Below are 21,155 nucleotides of genomic sequence, written 5' to 3' on the forward strand. Positions count from 1 at the left end.
CACAACAGGATTCAGGATGCCTTCTGCATGGAGGGTGGCCCTCCTAAGCCCCCAACCAACTCAGTAAATTACACCTCCTCATTCCTATGTATTAGTACCTCTCCCCTTGGGCTTGAAGATTTTTATCTCCTTCGAAGAAGAGAAGCTAAAGACCCAGAAAACAAAAACAAAAACAAAAGAAAAATCCTCAACTGTTACTAAGCAGGTCAGAAGTCAACTACTCCATAAGAAAAGTGTTGGGTTTACAACAACATCGCCCCCTGCTGCCTATGGCCAGTCTTACATCGCTCCCTGGTGGAAGGATAGCCAGGTCCTGCCCATGTAGCTCCCAGTTCCCACTCTTTGCTGCTGAGAGAGTACACATTCCAAGGGCACACCACACTCTTGACTTGCAAACTTCACATCAAACTCAAGTGCGGCCGTGCACAGCAATAAAGTAGTTGCCTTGCCCCACGCAAACAGATTATCTCAGGAACTCAGAACCACAGTGAGGATCAGCAGAGCAGGTGAGCCCTATCTATCCCTGTCTCAGGGCAGAGTTATGCAGCAGCTGCCAGAGAAGACCACAGTGTTCTTCCTCTGTTCCTTCAAAGAGCACAGAGAAAGGATTTTCCCTGGCTCTGACCAGTGTCTTCCAGACTCCACACTGGCAAGCACACTGCAGCCCGACCGGCCAAGTGCTCACTCTAATTCCTTTTGCAGAGTCCCCAGAGGTGTGATTCCTGACAGCCAAGTGTGACAAGAGGGAGTGTTCCTGCCACACCCCTAAGTTTGTCTTGGCAGCACTTACTTGCATGGAAGCAGGTGACATTTGATGAGCTGTAATAAGGAGAAGGTTGTCCCTGAGCCCCAAACAGGCAGCCAACTCTAAAGTACCTCGGATAGGGAGTAAAGTTCTGACTGATAGCCTGCCTGCTCCCTCCCGGTCCTTCCCTGGGATAGGATCTACAGCATCAGTTTGTGCCCAGAAAGCCTCAGTCCCAGAATTGGGCAAGTCTCCTCACTGGACACTTGGAAGTTGTCAATCTTTCCCTCTGGTTAATGGCCTTGGCCTTCCATTCCCTGCACACAGCACCCCTCACAGAGCTAATGGCCTGCTTCAGCACTGAACCTGTGGCCAGCTCCCTCTCCATCAACCCTGACCCAGCTCCGCAGGCCTGCAGAACAAAGGGAATAATTATGGCTGTGTTTCTCAAGACACCAAGCAAAATATGGGGGGAGAGGGGGACTGTTTACCAAAGCCCTTGTAAATCCATTGTGGAATTTACTACTTGTTTCTCCAACCCAGCAACAGTCTTTGGGCAAGGGCTGGGTGTTTCTGTGGAAGAATAACACAGGTCCCCAGCCAACGAGGAAGATAAGACAGGCTCAAGAGGAAGGAGCTTGTCTGAGTCAGCCCTGTGAGAGAAGGGGAAGGGAGAGGATATGATGCCTCCCCAGGACTCCCGCTACCAGGAGCTGTTCCCTGAGCTTCCGTGGAGGGGTGGGTCACCCTTAAAGAGTCTAGTCATCCTGCCCAGAGGAGGAAGCAGCCTGGAATAGGTGCTGAAGCAGGAAGGGGACCACAAGGAAGCAGTGGATGAGGACTGGAAGGAAGACCTGGGCCAAAGTGCCACCAGGCAGTTCTGCAGGTGAAGGGACCTAGAGAAGGAGTGATCTGAGCTCAGGGCCTGAGCTGTGCGGCAAGGCAGCTGATCTAGAGAAGCTTGTGGACTTCAGGAAGCAGGCGACGGCCAGTTAGCAGTCACTTCTACAAGGCTGAGAACCAAGATGTGGGGAGGCCATGGAGGTAGGGGCTGCTGGGGTCCTGGACTGAAGGGCTAAGGGAAACTTCTGATGGGGACCGCACCCCCCCGCCAAGTCCATGGCTCTGGTAGCCTCTCCCTATACCACGCCTGCTACCCTAACCTGCCAGGCTAGGCCAGTCAGAGTCTCTGTCTAACCCAGGGGCCTCTCAGTGCCTGGCCTACCTCTCTTTCCGTGTCTGAGAAGGTAATTTAGACTTTGCCTCACCTCTGGAGTTCTTGGAGACTGTCCCAAAGTACAGGGACAAATTGGAGGGTGTTGCCCTCATCACAGACAAAGGCCACCTCTCCCCCATCCTCCTCTGGCCCTCCTTACACACACACACACACACACACTACCAAAGCAACCCACCCCATGAGGGCTGCCATATTGCCTGCGCAAGCCATCATTGAGGCAGCAAGACAGAGACAGACTTTGTCACCCACTGAGCAACAGTGTGAGAGGAAGGGGTAGTAGCAGAGGAGCCAGAGGTGGAGAAAACCAAAGGAAGATGGGAAAAAAGAGGAGCAGTGACCCCCCCCCACCAAAAAAGGAAGGAAGAGATAGGGTAGGTAATGTTTCATGGAAGGAACTAGAGAAACTCAGAATTCCCCAGTATTTCTCCTCCTTGTGCCCAGAACACACACAATCAGGGGGCTTGTGCCCCTCCATGGCTGGTGGCTGGTGGCTGGTGGCTGGTCATGGGTCCCAAATGCTCCCCCAGGACTAGGTGAGCCTCCCTTCTCTGTTCTCATGGACTCTCAAGGCTCGTGTGAGTGAGGACAAGGCTCAGTGTCACTAACATGTCACTATCCCCACACACATGGTTTTCCTTTGGTTGGGTAGTCCATGTTGACTAAACCATCAGCCTTAGGTCATGAATTGGTCCTAGGAAGGAATTGAGCAGTTCAGAAAATAAATTCTGGGATATTCTCCCTGACCCAAAGGTCCAGCAGGTTTTTCCTGAGAAATTCAGTCCCAGAATGAAAAGTCCAGAAGAGCTTTGAGAGTGTCGGGTGACCTTTCTTCCCAAGAACTTTACACATATTGTCCTACTTAAAGCCAATATGTAATGAGAGCTCTATTTATAGCCCCATTTTAAGGATAAGCACATCAAGGCATGTAAAAGTTAACTGACTAAAAGAACACAGCCAGTAAGTAGTTTCAAACCCAGACAGGACTGGGCTCTTGACTATCATATGAGCCCACCTCCTCATATATTTCTGTCCCAGATAACAAGACCCATGGAGCCTGGCTTGAATCCCTCAGAGCAATCTTCCCTCGCCTCTGAGGCCTGAAAGCAGCCAAGGAAACACCCAGGAAAGCTTCTCCAGGTGTAGGAAACTAACTAAAAGCACCTACTATTGAGAGTCCCCGGCAAACCCTGAGCCCCAACTCACTAAGACAGAAAGCACAGTTCCTCATGCAAAACCTGACCCATGCCCTCTGCTATACCCCCAGTCTGAGGATCCCCAGAGAGGCCAGATAGCCAATGGGGCTCAGAGAGGCCCTCAACAAAGAGCTTCAACAGGATTCCTCCAACTTCTCAGGGGCCGAGACCCTGCAATCTCCCAATCTCCCACTGCCTGAGGGAAGGCAGGGCAGCCAAGAGAGGAGCTGAGGAACGGTAGGTAGGCCATGACTCACTTGAAGAAGTCCTCCTTGCAGTAGACGCTCCCGGCCCTGGAGAAGCACCTGTCGGCCAGCTGCATCTGGCAGTCTGCACACTTGAGACAGGAGCTGTGCCAGTGTCTGTCCAGGACCTTCAGGATGAACTTATCCAGGATGTGCTGGTTGCAGCCAGCGCACTGTGGGATCTCTACAGAGAGAAGAGAGAGAGAGACAGTGAGAGCCTTCCACAGCCAGATCCTTCCCGGTCCTCGTGGACCCAACCCCAGGAGGAGAGAGAGAGAGAGAGAGCCTTCCACAGCCAGATCCTTCCCAGTCCTCATGGACCCGACCCCAGGAGAGAGAGAGAGAGAGAGAGAGAGAGAGAGAGAGAGAGACAGACAGACAGACAGACAGACAGACAGACAGACAGTGAGAGCCTTCCACAGCCAGATCCTTCCTGGTCCTCACGGACCTGACTCCAGGCTGCCACATTTTCACTACGAGGCAGAAGCTGTATTGAAAACATCAGCCCAAAGAGAAGCATGTCTAGGCAGGGACTGAGACCATCTGGCCTAAAAGGCAAACACTATCAGGAGTGGGGTAAAACCACAGTCCAGGCCTCAGGGTGTTCAAGGGAATCTCAGTATCTTCATGACCTGAAAAAGACGCCATGACTGGCTCGAACTGTGTGTCCCCTGGTGATGTCCCCTCCCGTGCTTCAGGCAGGAAAGGCATAGATTGGTTTTCCAGCTTGGGTTCTAAGCCAGGGGTGGAATCTAGGGCCTCACACATACCAGGCAAGTCCTCTACCACTCAGCCACATCCCTAACCCCCAGCTTGTGTTTTTGGTTGATGGAAGTTCACCAGAGGTACTGAAAGAAACTTAAATTCAGAGCTGAGTCAAAAGGATGATGGCTGAGAAACAGACCTGCGTCATATTGGTGTGGGTCTTAGTAGAGAGAAGGAGGAGCTGTGGTTGGGATGCCCTCCACAATCATGGCAAAGGCAACGAGGTTCTGAGGGTGGGCATTAGCCCTAGAGGCAGTGAGCTGGCTTCTCCAAACTGAAAGTCACTCCGCACCTGGTAATGGACCACTCTCTGCTACAATGGCCAAAGTAGGTTCTGTTGCCTGAACTGATCTCTAATCGCCTCCCCATCCTTTTCCTGGGCCAGTAGCCTGGACCACTACTTCAAAGTCTATAAAATGATCAGGCTTCTACAGCTGGATGAACAGCTGGATGTGCTAGTGTCTCCAGTTATTTTTTCCTATTCTCTCTCTCTCTCTCTCTCTCTCTCTCTCTCTCACACACACACACACACACACACACACACACACACACACACACACACAGAGGGGAGGTAACAGATAGTAAGACTAAGCATCAGGGTCCTAGCATTGACCCTCCCCTAGCCTCCTCTGGATAAGTAATCATAGGGTTCACAACCATGAGTTTCCCTTATCTGCTACAATTAATTTTTGCTAATTGTCTGCACATAGTTACCCCCATTGGAAAGAGGGAGCCTCAGGGGCAGAAGTAGTGTTTCTCCCTCACCCATTAGCAGGTACCTGGCACTAGAGGACAGCTTCCCAAGGTTATCTACTAGTCAGCAACTGTTCCAACCCTCACTACCCACACTCCCTTGAACTGGCTCCCGTGTTTCCTCCATGCTACACCACGTTGGCCAAAGTACCAAACCCAAATGGCTCGTGAATCCTCATGTCATGTTCAAGAGAGGCATACAAATTTTAAATGTTAGCATGGGAAGGCATTGAGAAAAAACAACATACCAAAATCTTGATAACCACTGAGAATTCCCCTCACTCTCAGCAGAAAGGCTGCCATGGAGAATGCAAACAACAAACACCAGGGAAGACATGTGTGGGGAGAGAGCCCTCTACACTGTTGATGGGAATATAAATACTGCAGCCACCGTGGAAAACACTGGGGTTGTCCCTAAGAACAGACCCGACGTGCCTGCGGTGCCATTCCTAAGTACATATCCTAAGGAAGCACCGATGGCACGCAATGGAGACACCTCCTGCATAGCCATGGTCACCACAGCACCGTCCACCATAGCTGAGTCGTGGGATAGGACTAGGTGTCCATCAACAGGTAAATGGATAAAGAAATTAGGGTATGGGGCTAAAGAGATTTCTTGAACAGTTAAGAGCACTTCCTGGTTTTTCAGAGGACCCAAGTTTGGTTCCCAGTACCTATATATCAGGAGGCTCTCAAACTGCCCATAACTCCAGTTTCAGGGGATCTAATACCCTCTTCCGGCCGCTGTGGACACCTGTACACATGTAGTGTACACACATAAATAAATAAATAAATAAATAAATAAATAAATAAATAAATAAGAATCTAAAAGATAAAAAAAGACGGAGCTGAGTGTGGTGGTGCATGCTTTAAATCCCACCTCCCAAGAGACAAGAGAAGAAAGGTCTCTGAGTTTGAGGCCAGCCTGAGCTACATGTTCCAGACTAGGTATAGCAGCATAGGGAGACACTGTCTCAAAAAGGGGTGCGTATATTTACACAATGGAGTTTTTATCCAGTCATAAATAATGCAATTAGAACTGAGCAGATTCTAAATAAATTTTTGAAAAGATGGAGCTGGAGCAATGGCTCAGCAGTTAAGAGCTCACATAGGACCAGTGTTCTGTCCCTAGCCCACGTGTCTCACAACCATCCTTAACTCCAGTTTTAGAAGATCTAATACCCTCTTCTGACATCTGTAGGTACCAGCCAGGGACATGGAGCACAGACATGCATTCAGACAGAATACTCATACAATACAATACAATTAGTAATGAATAATTAGTTTTAATTAATTATTAATTATATTAATACAGCAATTATATTGAAATTATAGCTATTATTGCATTAATTTAACAATTGCTATAGTAATTAATTAATACAATTAATAATTAGTAATAAAATACATCTGAAAGTAGAAGGGGACTAGGTGTGCCTGTAATTCCAGCAGTTGGGAGGTAGAGGCAGGAGGATCGGAGTCAAAGATAGCCTGAGTTATGTAGAACATTAGAGGCTAGTCTGGATTACATGAGATCTTGTTAGAAGGAAAGAAAGAAAAGAAGGAAGGAAGGCAGGAAAGCAGGAAGGCAGGCAGAAAGGGAGCAGGGAGGAAAGAAGGAAGGAAGGAAGGAAGGAGGGAGGGAGGGAGGGAGGGAGGGAGGGAGAGAGGGAGGGAGGGAGGGAGGAAGGCAGCTGACTATTTGGCAAAAGAGAGTGAATGTGGTGTCAGGGAACTAGAGAGATATGGAGCAAGCAAATGTGATCAAAATATATTATATACATGTATAAAAAGCTCACAATAAAAACTCATTATTATGATTATTATGTACAATTAACATATGCTAAAAGAATCTCTTGCAAACATCCATGTTCAGAGAAAGCTTTCCCAACTATCAAGACACTTACTTGAACTTGGGATATTTGCTAAACCTCATCAGTAGTCCTGTAACAGCCAAGGGGCCGCCTTTTATCCAGTAAACTCCAATCTCAGCTGTCCCTTTTGGAGGAGCTGGAGAGGCGCCAGCATTCAGTGACAATCAGATCTGCTAGGCTCTGCCTTACTCCTTGACTCCTTTCTCAAATACCAGAAGCACAAGGGAGGGACATGCAGGCGGACACTTGCTAATTGTCCCAGTTTGCATTATAGGATTTCTCTTTGCTTTCTGTTTCACTGATATTTTTTTCCAAGGCAGGAAGGTGACACACACCTGTTAGCCCAGCACTTAGGAAGCTGAAGCAGGAATGAGAGCTTGAGAAATTAGGCTATATGGCAAGACCTTGTCTCAAACAAAATTAGTTTTCTTCTGTGAGAAAGGCATTTTTAACTGGTATGTACTTATGGAAGAGTTCTAATTGCCCATGGTAGTGACTTAACAAGAGCGAAGGGAAGGACACGGGGATAACGCGTGGATTCTAGAACCAGACTGCCTGAGTTTGAACCCTAGCCTTTTCACCTTGGATAAATGACCACTCTGCCTCAGCTCCTTACTTGGAAAACTGGGGTGATGAGGCCAGTCCTGCCCTGCCCCCTGCAGGATTACTGTCAGGAGAGGGCAGGGCGCACAGCCGATCTCCATGGGGGATAAGGCGTGGAAAATCCTGCCGTGTGTCTGTGGACTTCATTTTTCCGGGCCGTGAGCATTTCTCCCACATAACTCACTACCCTCCAGTGCAGATGCAAGAAATGACCATCGTGGGGGCCACCCCGAAAAGCTTGAGGCATAGCTGCCTGCCTCAAAGTATTCATCCAGCCACTCCTGTAGTCTCTCTCTGGGAGTGCACCCCACCCCTCAAGAGGCGGGGTGAGGGTGGGGGTCTGGGGAAGGCTTGGGAAAAGTGCAGGCTGGGAGAGACTGCAGGAGGCAAAGCCCTGTGTCCAATAGCCAGGTCAAGCCAAGCCTCCAGCAAGGGACAGTGGCAGCTTCTGTCCTGAAGTGGAAGGGTTGGGTTGGCGGTTAGCAGGAATGGCTGCTGTTGCATATCTGGCAGGGAGAGGCAGACAACTCAGAAGCCTTCCAGAACAAGCGAATCAAGGACAAAAGGTGCAGAGCCTGCGGAAACTGAACGAGGACCCTGCGGGCGGGTCACAGGGCAGTGGCCACTTGACTGCAGGGTCCTGCTGCACCAGCCACCTGCCACCGCTGGGCATGCGTCCTACTCAGCAGAGCAAGCCTAGGTCATGACGCCTCACCGCCTCACCGAGGACTTCTTTGTGGAACTGAGCAAGCTAGCGGCTGGATTCTGAGCACTGGATTCTGAGCCGGCTCTCTCTTGGCTTCCCAGGCCACAGGCTAATCCTACCCAATTATTTGGTCTGTTCTCTAAGGAAGGATACAACTGTATTTCTCCTCCAACCTACCAATGCATGTGATGAGGGCGAGGATGTATGGCCATAAAATTTATTTCGAGCAAGGTACCTAGCGGGAGACTTAATATGATGGGTATTCGAGAGCGACTACATTAGGGCTAATGTATGCAGGGGCCGCGCCGGAGCGGGAGCGCAGGCAGAGCTCAGCCTGGAGCACCAAAGGCTGACAGGATAGCCGGTTTTCAGCCAGGAGACCTCACAGCTGGTCAAGCGGGGACACCCAACTAGGGGTGGCCATGGGAGGCACTGGAACCAAACTAGACCTTGACTTTGGCACAAACGTAAGGTAGAGATTAAGGGCACATTTTATGTTCAAGAACCTCTCCAGATTGTATTCCAGCTGAGAGACATGACAGAGAAGGGGAGAATTTAAAGATAACTGAGGGGCAGTTGGAAAGACCCAGGGCGCACAACAGTAGGAATAGTAAACCCAAGTAGGGATGGCCTGTGGTGGACTGTAGCAGGTCTTAGGACTTAACTCCACGTTTACACAGCTAAACAGGGAGGAAAAGCCTATGGGCGGCAGAATGAGAAGTGAGTCTAAGCCTGGCTGAACTCTTTAAGGCAGGCTAACCCGGGGCCAGTGCTGAAGAAGACTGACCCCACCACTCTCCACCTTACATTTCTAGACAGAAAGTGGACTCTTGTGCTACCTAGAAAATGCAAATATTTGAGACACAAATTTAGAATTTGTGTCATCATAGGATGGATGCCTAATGCCCATGGGAGGGCTGGGAGCCAGAAAGATCCTGTCCATAATCTTCTCAGCTGGAGGGGCTGGCTTCTTGATGGAACCTGTCAAGTTCAGACCCATCCCCCCTCTTTAGTAGGTGCTCATCTGGGGACTCAGACCCATATTCTAGGCTACACAAACCCATTGAAAATTTTCAAACAGCTACAATGTCTTTTTGGTATATTAAATTATTATTATTATTATTATTATTATATGTTTATGATTTGAAGAGCCTAACCAAGACAGAGGTCATGGAACCTCCCCACCAAGACAGAGCTACACATACCATTTTAGAGGCATGAGACTTTCCAGCTCTCTAGTAAGAGCAACTTCTGGCTAGTTTTAGTAACATCACAAAGTCCTCCTTTGGAAACTGGAATTAAGAAGAGTCCTAGAATCACAAAAGACAGGTTTCTATCTGTAAATTCAACTCCCAGTAAGAGAAGTCATTTCATTTGAAGTGGGAGTTTTAATCCTAACTGTACAGTAAGTGTCCTATAGTGATGGTCTCTGCAGACAGCAAACTCAGGTTTAGAAAGACAGCAGAAACTCTGGGAGAGCCAAAGAAGGAAACAGTGATGCTGAACCACACAGCAGAGCATCCCGTGACCTGCAGAGTGACATGGCTCAGGCATGGACTTAGGTCCAGCTGCATGTACACACAGGCACCGTAATCACCCATGCAGGCCTCCTCCCAGGCAGCCACACCACGCTCATAGTCACAATACACACAGAGAAACCCAATCCCAGATAAACAAAGGCACATCCTGTGACAACAGCCTTATCTGGCTGTCATTTTATAGAGGAGAAATGAAGGCAGAGACAGAGTCTCAAAACTGACGTTTTGCAGAGTGACTAGAATATAGATGAAACACTGGCCAAAGGTTACACACATACACACACACACACACACACACACACATTTACAAATACTTAAAGATAGGCACATATAATCCAGATGTGCACATGTACATGGGCGCAAACAGGCCACCTGTTTTGCACAAATATGCACACAATTATGCACCTATACACAGGTCAAGGCTTTGTCATTTTGGTAAAAAGCCAAGCCTGAAGACAAGTTTGGTGGAAGAAAGCCACTAGTGGACCGAAGGCGCTGTCCAGCAGGGCTGGCTGGGAGAGTGTGCAGGAATGACACAGGAAGCTCTGAGGGGGGAGGGTCAAAACTCCTGAGTTTTGTTTTGTTTTTAAAAGCATTTAATGCTGTGTCAAGTTTGGACCGCCACATCCCTCGGTCTGCCCTCTTGCTTAGAGACTGGAGCCAGACCTATATGAAGGTCCCAGGATGAGCAAATAACTGAACTTCTCTGAGCTTCAGCTCCCTTCTGCATGAAATGGGAGTGATAATATGGTACCTGTCTGTTATTGCCAGGTTGTAATCACATGATCCCATGAGCCAATGAGCACAGAACAGCCAGCTCTACCATTACCCAATAGTTGGTTCCCTCCTCCACAGCCTCATAGCCAGTCACCAACAAGGTGAGCCATCAAGATGGCTTCAGGACTGGGGCTGATTCTCAGAGTCGCAGAGCTTTTGTCTAGTGTGTATGAGCTTCTGAGTTCAACCTCAGGTACTGTCAAGAAAAGAATGACTTTGCATGTCACCATTTCCCCCATACACCTTTCTCTCTCCCTTGCTTCATGCTCACTCAGAACTCTCCTCCTCCATGCCCTGACTTTGGAAACATCCAGATGTCACCTTTCGAAATGTTGTCCCGGAGGATGGAAAACAATGCAATTGCAAGACTTTCATCTCTTTGGGGACAGAGATATCTAGCAGGCTCCTCCTTAGAAGGAGGGAAGATTTGCCCACCCTCGTGTGAATGGTGAAAACAGGGATGCACTCACTTTCCATTGTGTAGACAGATGAGATCTGGAGAGGCTCTAGTGAAAGCATGGCGCTTCCAGCATGGTTCTTAGGGACATCTACGCGTCCAAAGGACCATAGAACCTTCCCTGGAGCCCTAAGATATATCATTCAATCAATTCATCAAGAATCTAGACGACCCAGAGCCTGCCCTCAAAGGTCCTGAAGTATTTGCAGGAGGGCCAGGCCAGGCTTAGTTTTCAGGTTGGTCCAACAGAAAGTGGGTTGCACTTTTAAGGGTCCAATTTCTCCATTAGGAGTTTCAGGAAACTGGCAAGAGAAAGAAACCTGAAAAGATCTAGTGTGGTCTATGGCAGATCACGTCATCCATCCCGTCTTGTGATATCTAAAGAGCACTGCCCATTTACATCCCTACCTCTGGTTCTTTCCACTTCCAAGAAACTTCTCTCAAGGAATCAGAGGCCACCAGGAAACATTTCAGAGGGTATGTGTTCACTGGATCGATTTTCATTCTTTGAAAAAAATGGTGTTTTCTATCTCTTTGGTCACAGAAGGTCAACAGGGTAGAGAGGGGAAATCACTAAGGAGACTACAACACACTCAGCAATGCCTTCTAAAATGTACTTAGGAAAGGGCACCTTTCTGGGGAAATGAATCGGTCTCAGATCTTCCCGGTGGAATCACAATGCTGATGCAGAGCTCTGATGGATTTAAAGCAGGTTAGTTTGTACTGATGGGGATAATGCCTGACTGACCATGCTCCGGAGCCAGATTAACATTTGTGAAATCTGGACTTGCAGTCTTTATGGGGCATTGCTTTAACTGCCCTGTGCATGGGCAGAGTCCAGTTCCTCAGCATTGGGCTTGGCAGTCTGATGCCCAGAATGGGATTCCTCCTGGCTGCTCCCAAGACAGGGCTGTGTGGAAGATGCTTCTCCCCCCTTCCCTGTTTGTAGACCTCACAATGCTGCTCTCACTCAGTTTGGTCATCTTGGGACATCAAGCAGTGCTGTGAGTCTAGTCTCTCATGGTCATTCATTTATTTCCAGACATCAGAAGGTCCTGAGAATACGGGTCTTCGCTAAGGGCTGGCACATACTTGGGAACTGAATCAGGGTAGGATCGTCTTTGTCTCCAGGACAGTTTCTGGGGCTGACTGAAGGCCATGGATTCCACTGACAACACCAAGACCACCTTTCTCTAAGACTTTTCTCCTCAAACTCTTGTATAGGTAACTCCATGGGAATAAGAAGTTGGTTGATGTAAGTTTCAAAAACTTCAATTTGTTTATTTAAGTTTCTTTACTAACTTTTTAAAACGGGCACACATTCGTACACAACTGAATTGTGCATACTCTCTTCTTGAAAATTTTCACTCCTGCCTTACATGTAAAGAGGAGAAAACAATGGGCAGAGATGTTTAAGAACAAAGCAGAGAGCATTTCTTGTTTTTTTTTTTTTTTTTAGTTTGGATTTGTTTTGTTCTTTAATTCTGAGCCTGAGAAAATACAATGTAGAAGCTCATTTGCTCACTCTGGGAATGGCCAGCTCTAAAGTGTCCCCACAAGCTAAGACAGGACATACCAAGTGATAGTACACTTGGCCAGCTCACCCCTGAGTTCTGCAACATCTAACTCTTCTAGGCATAGATCAGAGATAAAACTATGTTGAAATTAAATTATAGTTTCCTACTTGGACAACTGTCTCAAAAATAAACTTTCCAATTCAAAGGTGTTGCCATTATTGATGGCAATAAAATCTAATTTTCCTATCACATGCTCTCTTGTAAGTTGTCTGATAATTGTGGCTATAGAATCCAGGGCTGGTTTATTCAGCAACTTACAATGAGGAAGCCTCGGGGCCAGGGTTCTGGTATATGAGACAAATTGTAACTAGATGCATGTGGCATTCCCCACTTTATCCCCTGACTCAACTCTTTGTTACTGAAAAGATTTAGTTCATTTTTATTGAGCAATTTATAGTTACTTTTTAATATTTTTATTTATTCTAGTGTGCTTTCAAGAGACACTAAAAAACTTTCTAAAATGTCATAAAATCATAAGTGATTTTCATAACCTAGTTAAAATAATCTCAAAACCAGCATTACTAGAGGACAGAATTCTGATATTAATTATTTAAAAACAAAGGGAAAGGATGCACTGAACATCATAATATTTTGTGGTGAGAGACAATGGACAAGCCACAAAAATCTGGGAGGAAAAATCCCAATTTAAAATTTGGCACCTCGTTTAAGGTAATCATATTCTCTAGATGAACATATCTATTTTCATGCTTGAAATATATTAATCTACAAGCATCTTGTTAACTAGTTCCTACATTGCCCCCTGGTTTGTTTCAAGGAATGTCTTCTCACCTGGAAGAGACCTAGTCAGTCTGGTGCCAGCAATGAGCCACGATGGTGTGATGGTGTCCCTTCCTCGTCCCCTCGGTCCTTCCCAGCTCTCTTCCCCACAGGTCTTATTTGTTTACCTGGCAGTTTGAGGTCTTTTTGAAAAATCTCTTTTGTTTTGTTTCTGCTTAGCCAGTTAAAAACAAAAACAACAAAAAACAAAACCTCCAAACAACAACAACAAAAAACAAAACCCCAGCCACCCTTTTAATGAGAGAGTGAATTCAAAACGATTCTGGGGAGTCAGTTCAATGTTACCATTTTAAAGCTGTTATTTTGGTAATATTTTCATGTGAATCCAGCAGCACACAACTGGAATGTCATGTGTATTTGCAGAGAAAAGATTATCTTCCAGAAGATAGACCGCTGTGGAATTAGTATCCTTCACTGGGATATAAAATATTCTGGCAACTGTAAATAAAACAGAAAAATACACTGAACAAACCCGTAGCTGTCTGGGAATGCTGTAGACACATCCCTATTTCTATTCCCTTTCCCATCTAATCATTGCTAAATCTCCACACACTATTTTTCTGATGTCATATTCTGTAGCAATAGCCCATATGTTTGGCAGCCTCTCTCTCATAAGAAGAAACTTCCAATTAATTTGGCTGTGAAGTTTTGCTCTATTTGTCTATCCCCAGGACCAATCTTTTAACCCCCCCCAACATTATAATTAAAACAAATTATAATTTAAGGGCATCCGGGGTGAGGTACTGCAGTAAAACATCTGTGGCTAGACCTCAATTGACAGAGAGAAGATAATGGGGAGTCGGGTCAAAAGAAATCTAGGAAAATAGCAGCAGAAGTGAGGGCTCACCTCACCCCACAGGATAACCATCCAGTCTGCCTCTAATACAGTTAACTCCAAGTATATTTTATAAGGGAGAATCAATTTCAGTTTTGCCAATTAAGCCCACCCAACCTGGCTATCTATCACCACCAACGACCTCAAAATGGTTGATACAGGCACGATTTTGATGATGGCCACTATGAAACTGAAAACTACCAAAAACAAAACAAAAACAAACAAACAAACAAATACTGTGTCTATTTGCAGCTGATTTCTTCTGCCACAGACGATGGTGGGAGCCAGCGCCAGGGCAGCTTCTGTCCTACATCTGGTACCTTGTGTTCTGTTGCGGATCCTGAGGACAGGACCTGGGTCTCACCACCCTGGCAGCTGCTGGCACACCATCTCTAAGAAAACCCCTGTGCTGTGAATTCCAGCTCAATCCCACATCCCGCAAAGACTTTCCTAACAATGGGGAGGGGAATCACCAAGAGGAAAGATCTTAAAGCCAGCCAGCCAGGTTGGGCCCTGTCTGCACACATCTGTACTATGGGCATTGCCGGGAGAAAGGCAGGGAGAAGGGGCAGAAAATCATTGCAGAAGTAAATGGGGGGGGCAATCGAATCATCTCCAAATCCTCAGTGCCAACAGAATGCTCCTAGTGCCACCACACACAGTGAGCTACGAGTCTCTCTAACCTTGGGTTTCCACAAAGTGAGTAACATCACCCATTGCTTCCTCCTCATCAGCTTCGTACACACGAAGCTTCTCAGCTCTATTCTCGATAAATTTTCCTAATTGCAAGAAATGACACAAGGTCACTTCATCCAACCCCACCATCCTCCCCCATCCACAAGTCTTCAATTAGAAGGGCACACGCATTTCCCAGCCAGAGAAATCCACCAAACAGTCACTGTGTCAACCCCAAAATTGGAGTCTCAAAGGACATTTCTTAACGCAACAGAAAGTACCCTTAATCCCAGTTAATTAATTACCCATTCCTGCAGAACTGCAAATGCCTGCCCTTGCTCCTGGCCTCCGCCTCCGCCGCACTGAGCGCTCTCCCGCTCTCCAGCTTGTCCGCTAATGCGGGTGGTAAGTAATCGCTAATTGACTGTACCGTGGAGTGAAAGCGCACTAAAATCCAAAGCGAATGGGAAATTGGGACAATGCAAATATTTAGGACTTGAGGCTGTCTACACCTGGTCAGCGGGGTCATCAGGTCACTGTTCAAACACTGTCGCCCATGTTTTTGTCTACTCAATGGAAAGAAATTGCTTTGTGGGTTCCCTACCTCCCCCGTTTCCGCTTCACCTGCAAAAAGACTAGGTCTTAAAATAATACCGGAATTTGCTGTCATATGGGGGGCTCAACGACGTCTGGAGGGCTCCCGAATTCCTAATCCCCACCGTATTCAGCCCACATTCTTGCCTTAACCTCCTTTTTGCCAGGTTGGAGATGGTCCAGGCAGACTCGGCCGCGTGCCCTCCCTGACTTCCTGCGGTTTTATCCTTTGCCTGCTTCTTTCCTAATAATTCTTTATCATTTGTTGCACCTTCGGGTCTCTTTAGAACACGTTGCCCTTCTTATATTAAAGTAACTACATTTTTTTTTCTGTTAAAGTTCAGGCTAGGAAAAGGCGATCCTGGAGTAGTGCGGGATGAAATCTGTGCTGGTCTTAAGCCAGGTGCCGCCTTCTGGAAACGTGTGTGTCACCCAAGACCGGCGCGGGCTCGCTTTCGCTGGTTTGGGGTTACCAACTGGTCGGCCACAGACCGAGCATCACCTATTGTTCATCTACAGCCTTGCTTTCTCTTGAGGCTGCGGGGTTCCAACCCTCTAAAGTTCCCAGCAAGGGGAGCGGAGACTCGAACCCTGCGGAAGGTGTGGGCTGTGCCATTCGGCTGCGGGCCGCCTTCCTGCTGCTCAAGAAAGCAGTGACTTTTAGAAGGCGAACAGCGCTTTTCGCTTTCCGAGGACGGAGACGCCCTGCCGGAGCTCCTGGCCGGCGCCGTGCTGGGGTTCTGTCTTTCCCAGAATTGGGCGCGAACTCGGCGCGGACAGTACAGGAGGTGGCAGCGCTGCCTCTTCGGCTGCCGCTCCTTCCCTCGCGGACAGAGTCCCGGCCACAGCTCGGAAGCAAGAAGCACGACCCAGGCCCGGCCACCTTCTCGCCTGGGGTGCCAAAAGGAACCCAGAAGGGGAAGCACGCACGGAACCGAGGGTGGAGGCGCTTCCAGGCGCAGTAATCTCAGACGATCCCGCCCTTGTCCCACTCAGGCTGGCGGCCACGACCTCGACCTCTACCTCGCTCTCCCGACTGCAAGTCCCGAAGGACAATCGTGGTGGCATATGCCTGTACCGGCGAGTGTCCCCCAAATCCAGGGTACAAATCGAACTCACACTTTTAGGAGCACGCGCCGCCTGCAGGTGCGTGGGGGAGGAATCTAGCTCTGCCGCTCAAGCCACCCAAGCCCACGGTGCCCACGGGGCAGTGAGAGGTCACGAGGGTCGTGCTAATTGACCCAAACACGCCACTCCCGCTTAACACCACTGCAGCCAAGCAATTAACCAGTGTCTAATTAGAGCCGGATTTCTTGCCTCACTTTCTACTACGAAACTTCCCGGGACATTGAGGAACTGCCGACCGCAGACCTTTGCCCTCCACCCCCTTCACTCTCTCCACCGCCGCGTCCCTGATGAGGGTTAATCGTTAAATCTACAGCCGGGGCGGAAGGGGCCGCGTGACTTTCCAAATTTCCCTCAGCTCTCACCGCCGTCCGAAAAGGGACTGCCAGAGCCGGCTCAACCACTCACGCTCTAGGACACCCGCTGTCCTTCCTAACTTAGATCTGCTGCGATCCCTCGGGTTTCTTCACATTTCCCTCCACTCCCAGGACTGGCCGAGGGCTGGACAGGGTTCAGTGGTTAGGGAAGACAAAACACGATCCCCCAGGCTTGAGGCGCTAGCGGGGATAACCAGCCTGAACAGCAAAAATAAATCAGGCTCCTCTTGAATGTTTGTTTGATGAGAATGAAGGGGGTCTGTACCGCACTGTACTGAAATTCTGGGTCGAAATCTGTTGACTTTCTCCCATGTCTACATTCAATTTTCGGGGTCGGGTCTTCCTCCCTCCGGAAAACAAAGCAGAAATGGAGCGGGGAGAGCTTTCCAGAGAAGTCCCGACCTGGAAAATGAGGTCCCTCACCCCAAGCCAGCAATGGGGATAGTAAACGGGGGTAGGAGGGGTGGCAGTTGGATTCCGGACTAAACCCGCTGGGGCAGTAAAGCTGTATATCTTGGTGAGTCTCTGGGAAGTGAGCGAAGGCAGTGGGGCCCTTCACTTAAGACCCTACGAAGTGTAGAAGAGTCGCCCCTTGCCATTGTTTGGCGAGTCTAGAGGGCTTACAGTCTTATTTCTGAAGAGAAGAAGGGAGCAGAGATGTTGCTTCTGATTTTACCACCGCGGCCACTGGTCCTTTATCTTCTCAGGCAGCGGTTTCCCCACTTTCCCCGCCAGCAAACCCCGGATTACGGGTGTCCTTCGCCCTTTCCCTCGATACCGAACAAGACAAATTGGAAGAGGGGTTGAAACCCGGGGCAATGGGCAGACAAAGGCTCCATATGCATCTGAACTTTTCTAACTGTTCTTAGTGCGGGAAAGGGGCCCCGAACCCAAATGTGTGGCAGTGGGAACTGAGCCAGGAAGCGCTCACTATACCTGAAGGCGCTGCCCGGGGCAGGTCTTGAGAACTCACCAGCACAGTCCCAAACCCATCAACAAGGTCCCCAGAAAGACACCTACAGGGAACCTTTTCAAAAGGGTCCAGGAAAAGACCTCGCGGGTGTCATTAAAGGAACCAGAGGGTCACCCAACTTAAGGAGTGGTGGTTTGGAATTCCTTAGAAGGGGGAACTGGGACCAACGGAAGATTTAAGCAAGACCCTACTTCTCTACCCCAGGTTACTTTGGGTATCACTGCCAGCCTTCTTTCTTCGGAATCTTTTGTAGCCAACCTCTGGACAGCCGCTGGTAGAGGCGCAGTCTATCAGAGAAGAGCAGAGGGGTGGCATCCCGCCCGAGAACATCTGAGCTGCGGGGCCAGGCAGGAACCTCTGTGGGAGTGAAGTACAAAGGGTGCCACTGTGCAAACAGGAGTCTACCTAGGTACTGGCCTGTGGCAGAGAAGGACATAAGAGCAATAGTGTCTTGGGCAGACCCCGAAGGGGCAGAAGTTACTTACTACTCCAGTGGAATACTTTCCTGAGGGGAATGTGCTTTTGGGGGGTGTCTCAAACAGACAGCCCCAACCCTGGATTTAAAGTCCTAAAATGTCCCTAGAGTCCTGGGCATCACGGGTACCTAGGTTAGGGATCTATACATTGTTGCCAGGTACTCAATTCACTGTGGTTCTGAGAGAAGGAAGTGTAGGCAGCATCTGTGAGGAAGAAGCTCAACCCAAACTTGCTTGGTCTGCTGGAGGGTCCACCACCTGTGAAGAGGCTTTCTACCTTACATCTTTGCCAGGGCTTGAGAGAGCTCATGGGCTTGGGGTTACCCTTATTTTTCCGGCATGCCCAAGGACGGATCTCATACTCTTCCAGCATGATATCGTTAAACCCTACCGTAATCCAAGGAAGATTAGAGTTGCTTCCCCTTCCCAAGTCACAGCTTAAAGCTGGTGGACAGATCTGCTTTGTGAGGCCAGATACTGGGCTGAGAGAAAAAAAAGTCCTGAAGTCTTCAGGGATTGGACCCTTCAGTCTTGACCGGTGCCTCCTGCAATCTACCTCCTCTTTCTTCCACTGAACCCAAGAAAGACAAAAGGAAGGGCTGACCGACCCCTCTTGGTTGGTTTTGCCTGTGGGAGCTACACTTCCTTTCTCTCTTCTGGCTCTCTCCCTGCTCTCTGTCCAGTTCTTTTCTTTACCTAGTTAAGTTTTCCACAGTATAGGCCCAGACTCAGAGCTTTAGCGAAGGGTATGAAGCCAAGGTGATGGCCATGTCTTTTAACAAAGCGGGTTCCTGACACTCAATATCCCTGAGCAAAGGGAACAAAAGTCAAGACAATCTAAATTTTGCACATGCCAAAAATGAGCCCTATCAAGAGAGTTCAGAATGCGGAAAGGGCGTGTGGACCTAAGTCATTAGCATACAGGTACAGAAGTGCAGAAGGAGGGCGGGAGTCACGCCCACACATCCTTTCTCCGTTCACAGACCGCTCTTACTCCTGCAGCACAGCTACAACTAGTTTAAGGACTTGAGCACCTTGACCAGGGCTCACCTTTCTGTTTGTGCAGGAGTTGTGCACGGTCTCCCGTGTGTGGGCTGATGGGAGCTATCACCGATGCTGCCGACAGAATATTTTAACAGTAAATTTTCTAAGGTGCAGCGAACTTTGAAACTGTTTGCCAACAGGTGACAAAAAAAAAAAAAAACAAAACAAAAACAACCTGTAGGCTACAATCGAGGAACAACCTAAAACAGGCTGAAATGGAGCTATCCCTTCCAGTTTCTTCTCCAAAACTTTCCAATAAAGCTGAAGACTCTGGCTGGACAGCCTGCCGCTAGCTCTGCTGGGACAGAACCTCTGCGATGGAGAGCCGGGGCACAGGAGGGCGCGCTGCTGTGCCCTAGTCATAGGTAGTCTCCATCCGCGATTGAGCCTGTGCTTAAACCCCAAGGCGGAAATCTCTCGTAAAGTCCAGTGAGGAAACCCTTCATCTCTCTAGAGTGGCCAGGGGTACCTAGCCCAACGCAGCTGTTGGTAGGTCAAGACGTAACCAGGAGCCCGCGAGCGCGCGCTAAGCTTGAGAACCTGTCAGGTCTCTGTACAGATTCCTTTTCTTTGGCTCTCTGTCTATAAGTCAGAGGCACTGACAGATTCCCTCCCGGAAAATCTCTGCCATGCACTCACCCTTACATACAGAGAAACCTGGGGCGAGCAACCTGTCCGAACTTCTTGGCCCTTGCTAATTGCAGGTGCTGGAAGAAACATCAAGCAAAGTGTCCTCACGTCTAAGTCTCTCCCTCTTCCAAACCCGCGCCTCGAAGACTGCGTACCCTCGCCTAAGCAAAGGCTGAACGCTCAGTCCACAACTTCGTTCCAGAGCTTCTGGCCGCTGCATTCCTCGGCTAGCTGGAATGTAAGGAGTGCGTTCTCTCACAGAGAGCGGCGGCGACACAGGAGGCGGGTGCCTCGGGCAGCAGCAGCTGGGGGACTTAACCAGGTGCTGAAACTACCAAAACCAAGTGTGTGGCAGGGGGCTTCTGCACAACCAGCCCCAGGGACCTGGGACTCTCCAACTTCCCGCCAGCTAGGGTGAAGTTGCACTAGCGGTTGTGAGCTTTGGCCATTACCATGGGGGATAATCATTTGAGGGGGACCACTTTTGCCCTCGAGCCTGGCCTGTAGCACGAAACCTCTGTTGTCCCCAAACAGCATTTTCCCCAGGGTTCCCATAAAAGCAACCTGCCAAAGATGCTACTTTCTGTACCCTTAGACCCTCCACGAACAGTAACCGAGAAGCTTTTATATTCGATCCCAAACAGCCAACAGCCAAGCCTTTCAAACACTGACGGGTACCCCTGCTCTATGACCGCCTCTGCGTCCCGACCCCTCCCGGTCAGTGCCACAAGCCGCGTCTGGCCTGCCCGAACCTGCTGAGGCTGTTAGCTGTCTTGTTATCAAATTAAATGAGCGAGAAAGGGGGATGTCTTACGTTGCATCGGCACACCGAGAATCTCCGGGAGCCCCTTGACAGCCCCCTCCGCGGGGACAGCCGCGCTCTGCATCATCTCGGAGCCAGAGGCAGCAAGTCGCAGTCTACTGAGATCTCTCGCTCTCTCCCTCTGGCTGGATTCGGAAATTTGAAAATAATAATAATAAACCCAACTAGGCCGCTGAAGTCACAGTGGAAGCTGAGTCCTCCGCCTCTCCGGGAGGACTCCACTGGCTGGCCGGCCCCCTCCCCCCCCCAGTCCTCAGGCTGTTTCAAATCCCTTTGATCTCGCTCTCCGGGGCTGGTGCACTTCCCGGGTTGAAGAGATGCTGTTGCTGCAGCTCTGG

General features: G+C 49.0%; 1 protein-coding gene across 1 annotated transcript in view; it reads right to left on the reverse strand.

Annotated features, from left to right (window-relative positions):
• Positions 1-20,884, reverse strand: part of Lhx4 (LIM homeobox 4) — a 42,641-nt gene extending 21,757 nt beyond the window's left edge. Inside the window, exons 1-2 of the mRNA XM_005363893.2 lie at positions 20,809-20,884; positions 3,433-3,604 (exon numbers count right to left, since the gene is read on the reverse strand). Of these exons, the coding sequence (XP_005363950.1) occupies positions 3,433-3,604; positions 20,809-20,884 (248 nt within the window). The remainder of the gene's footprint in view (positions 1-3,432; positions 3,605-20,808) is intronic.
• Positions 20,885-21,155: the final 271 nt, after the last annotated feature.

This window comes from Microtus ochrogaster (genome assembly GCF_000317375.1).
Source record: "Microtus ochrogaster isolate Prairie Vole_2 chromosome 6 unlocalized genomic scaffold, MicOch1.0 chr6_random_2, whole genome shotgun sequence".
Taxonomy (NCBI): domain Eukaryota; kingdom Metazoa; phylum Chordata; class Mammalia; order Rodentia; family Cricetidae; genus Microtus; species Microtus ochrogaster.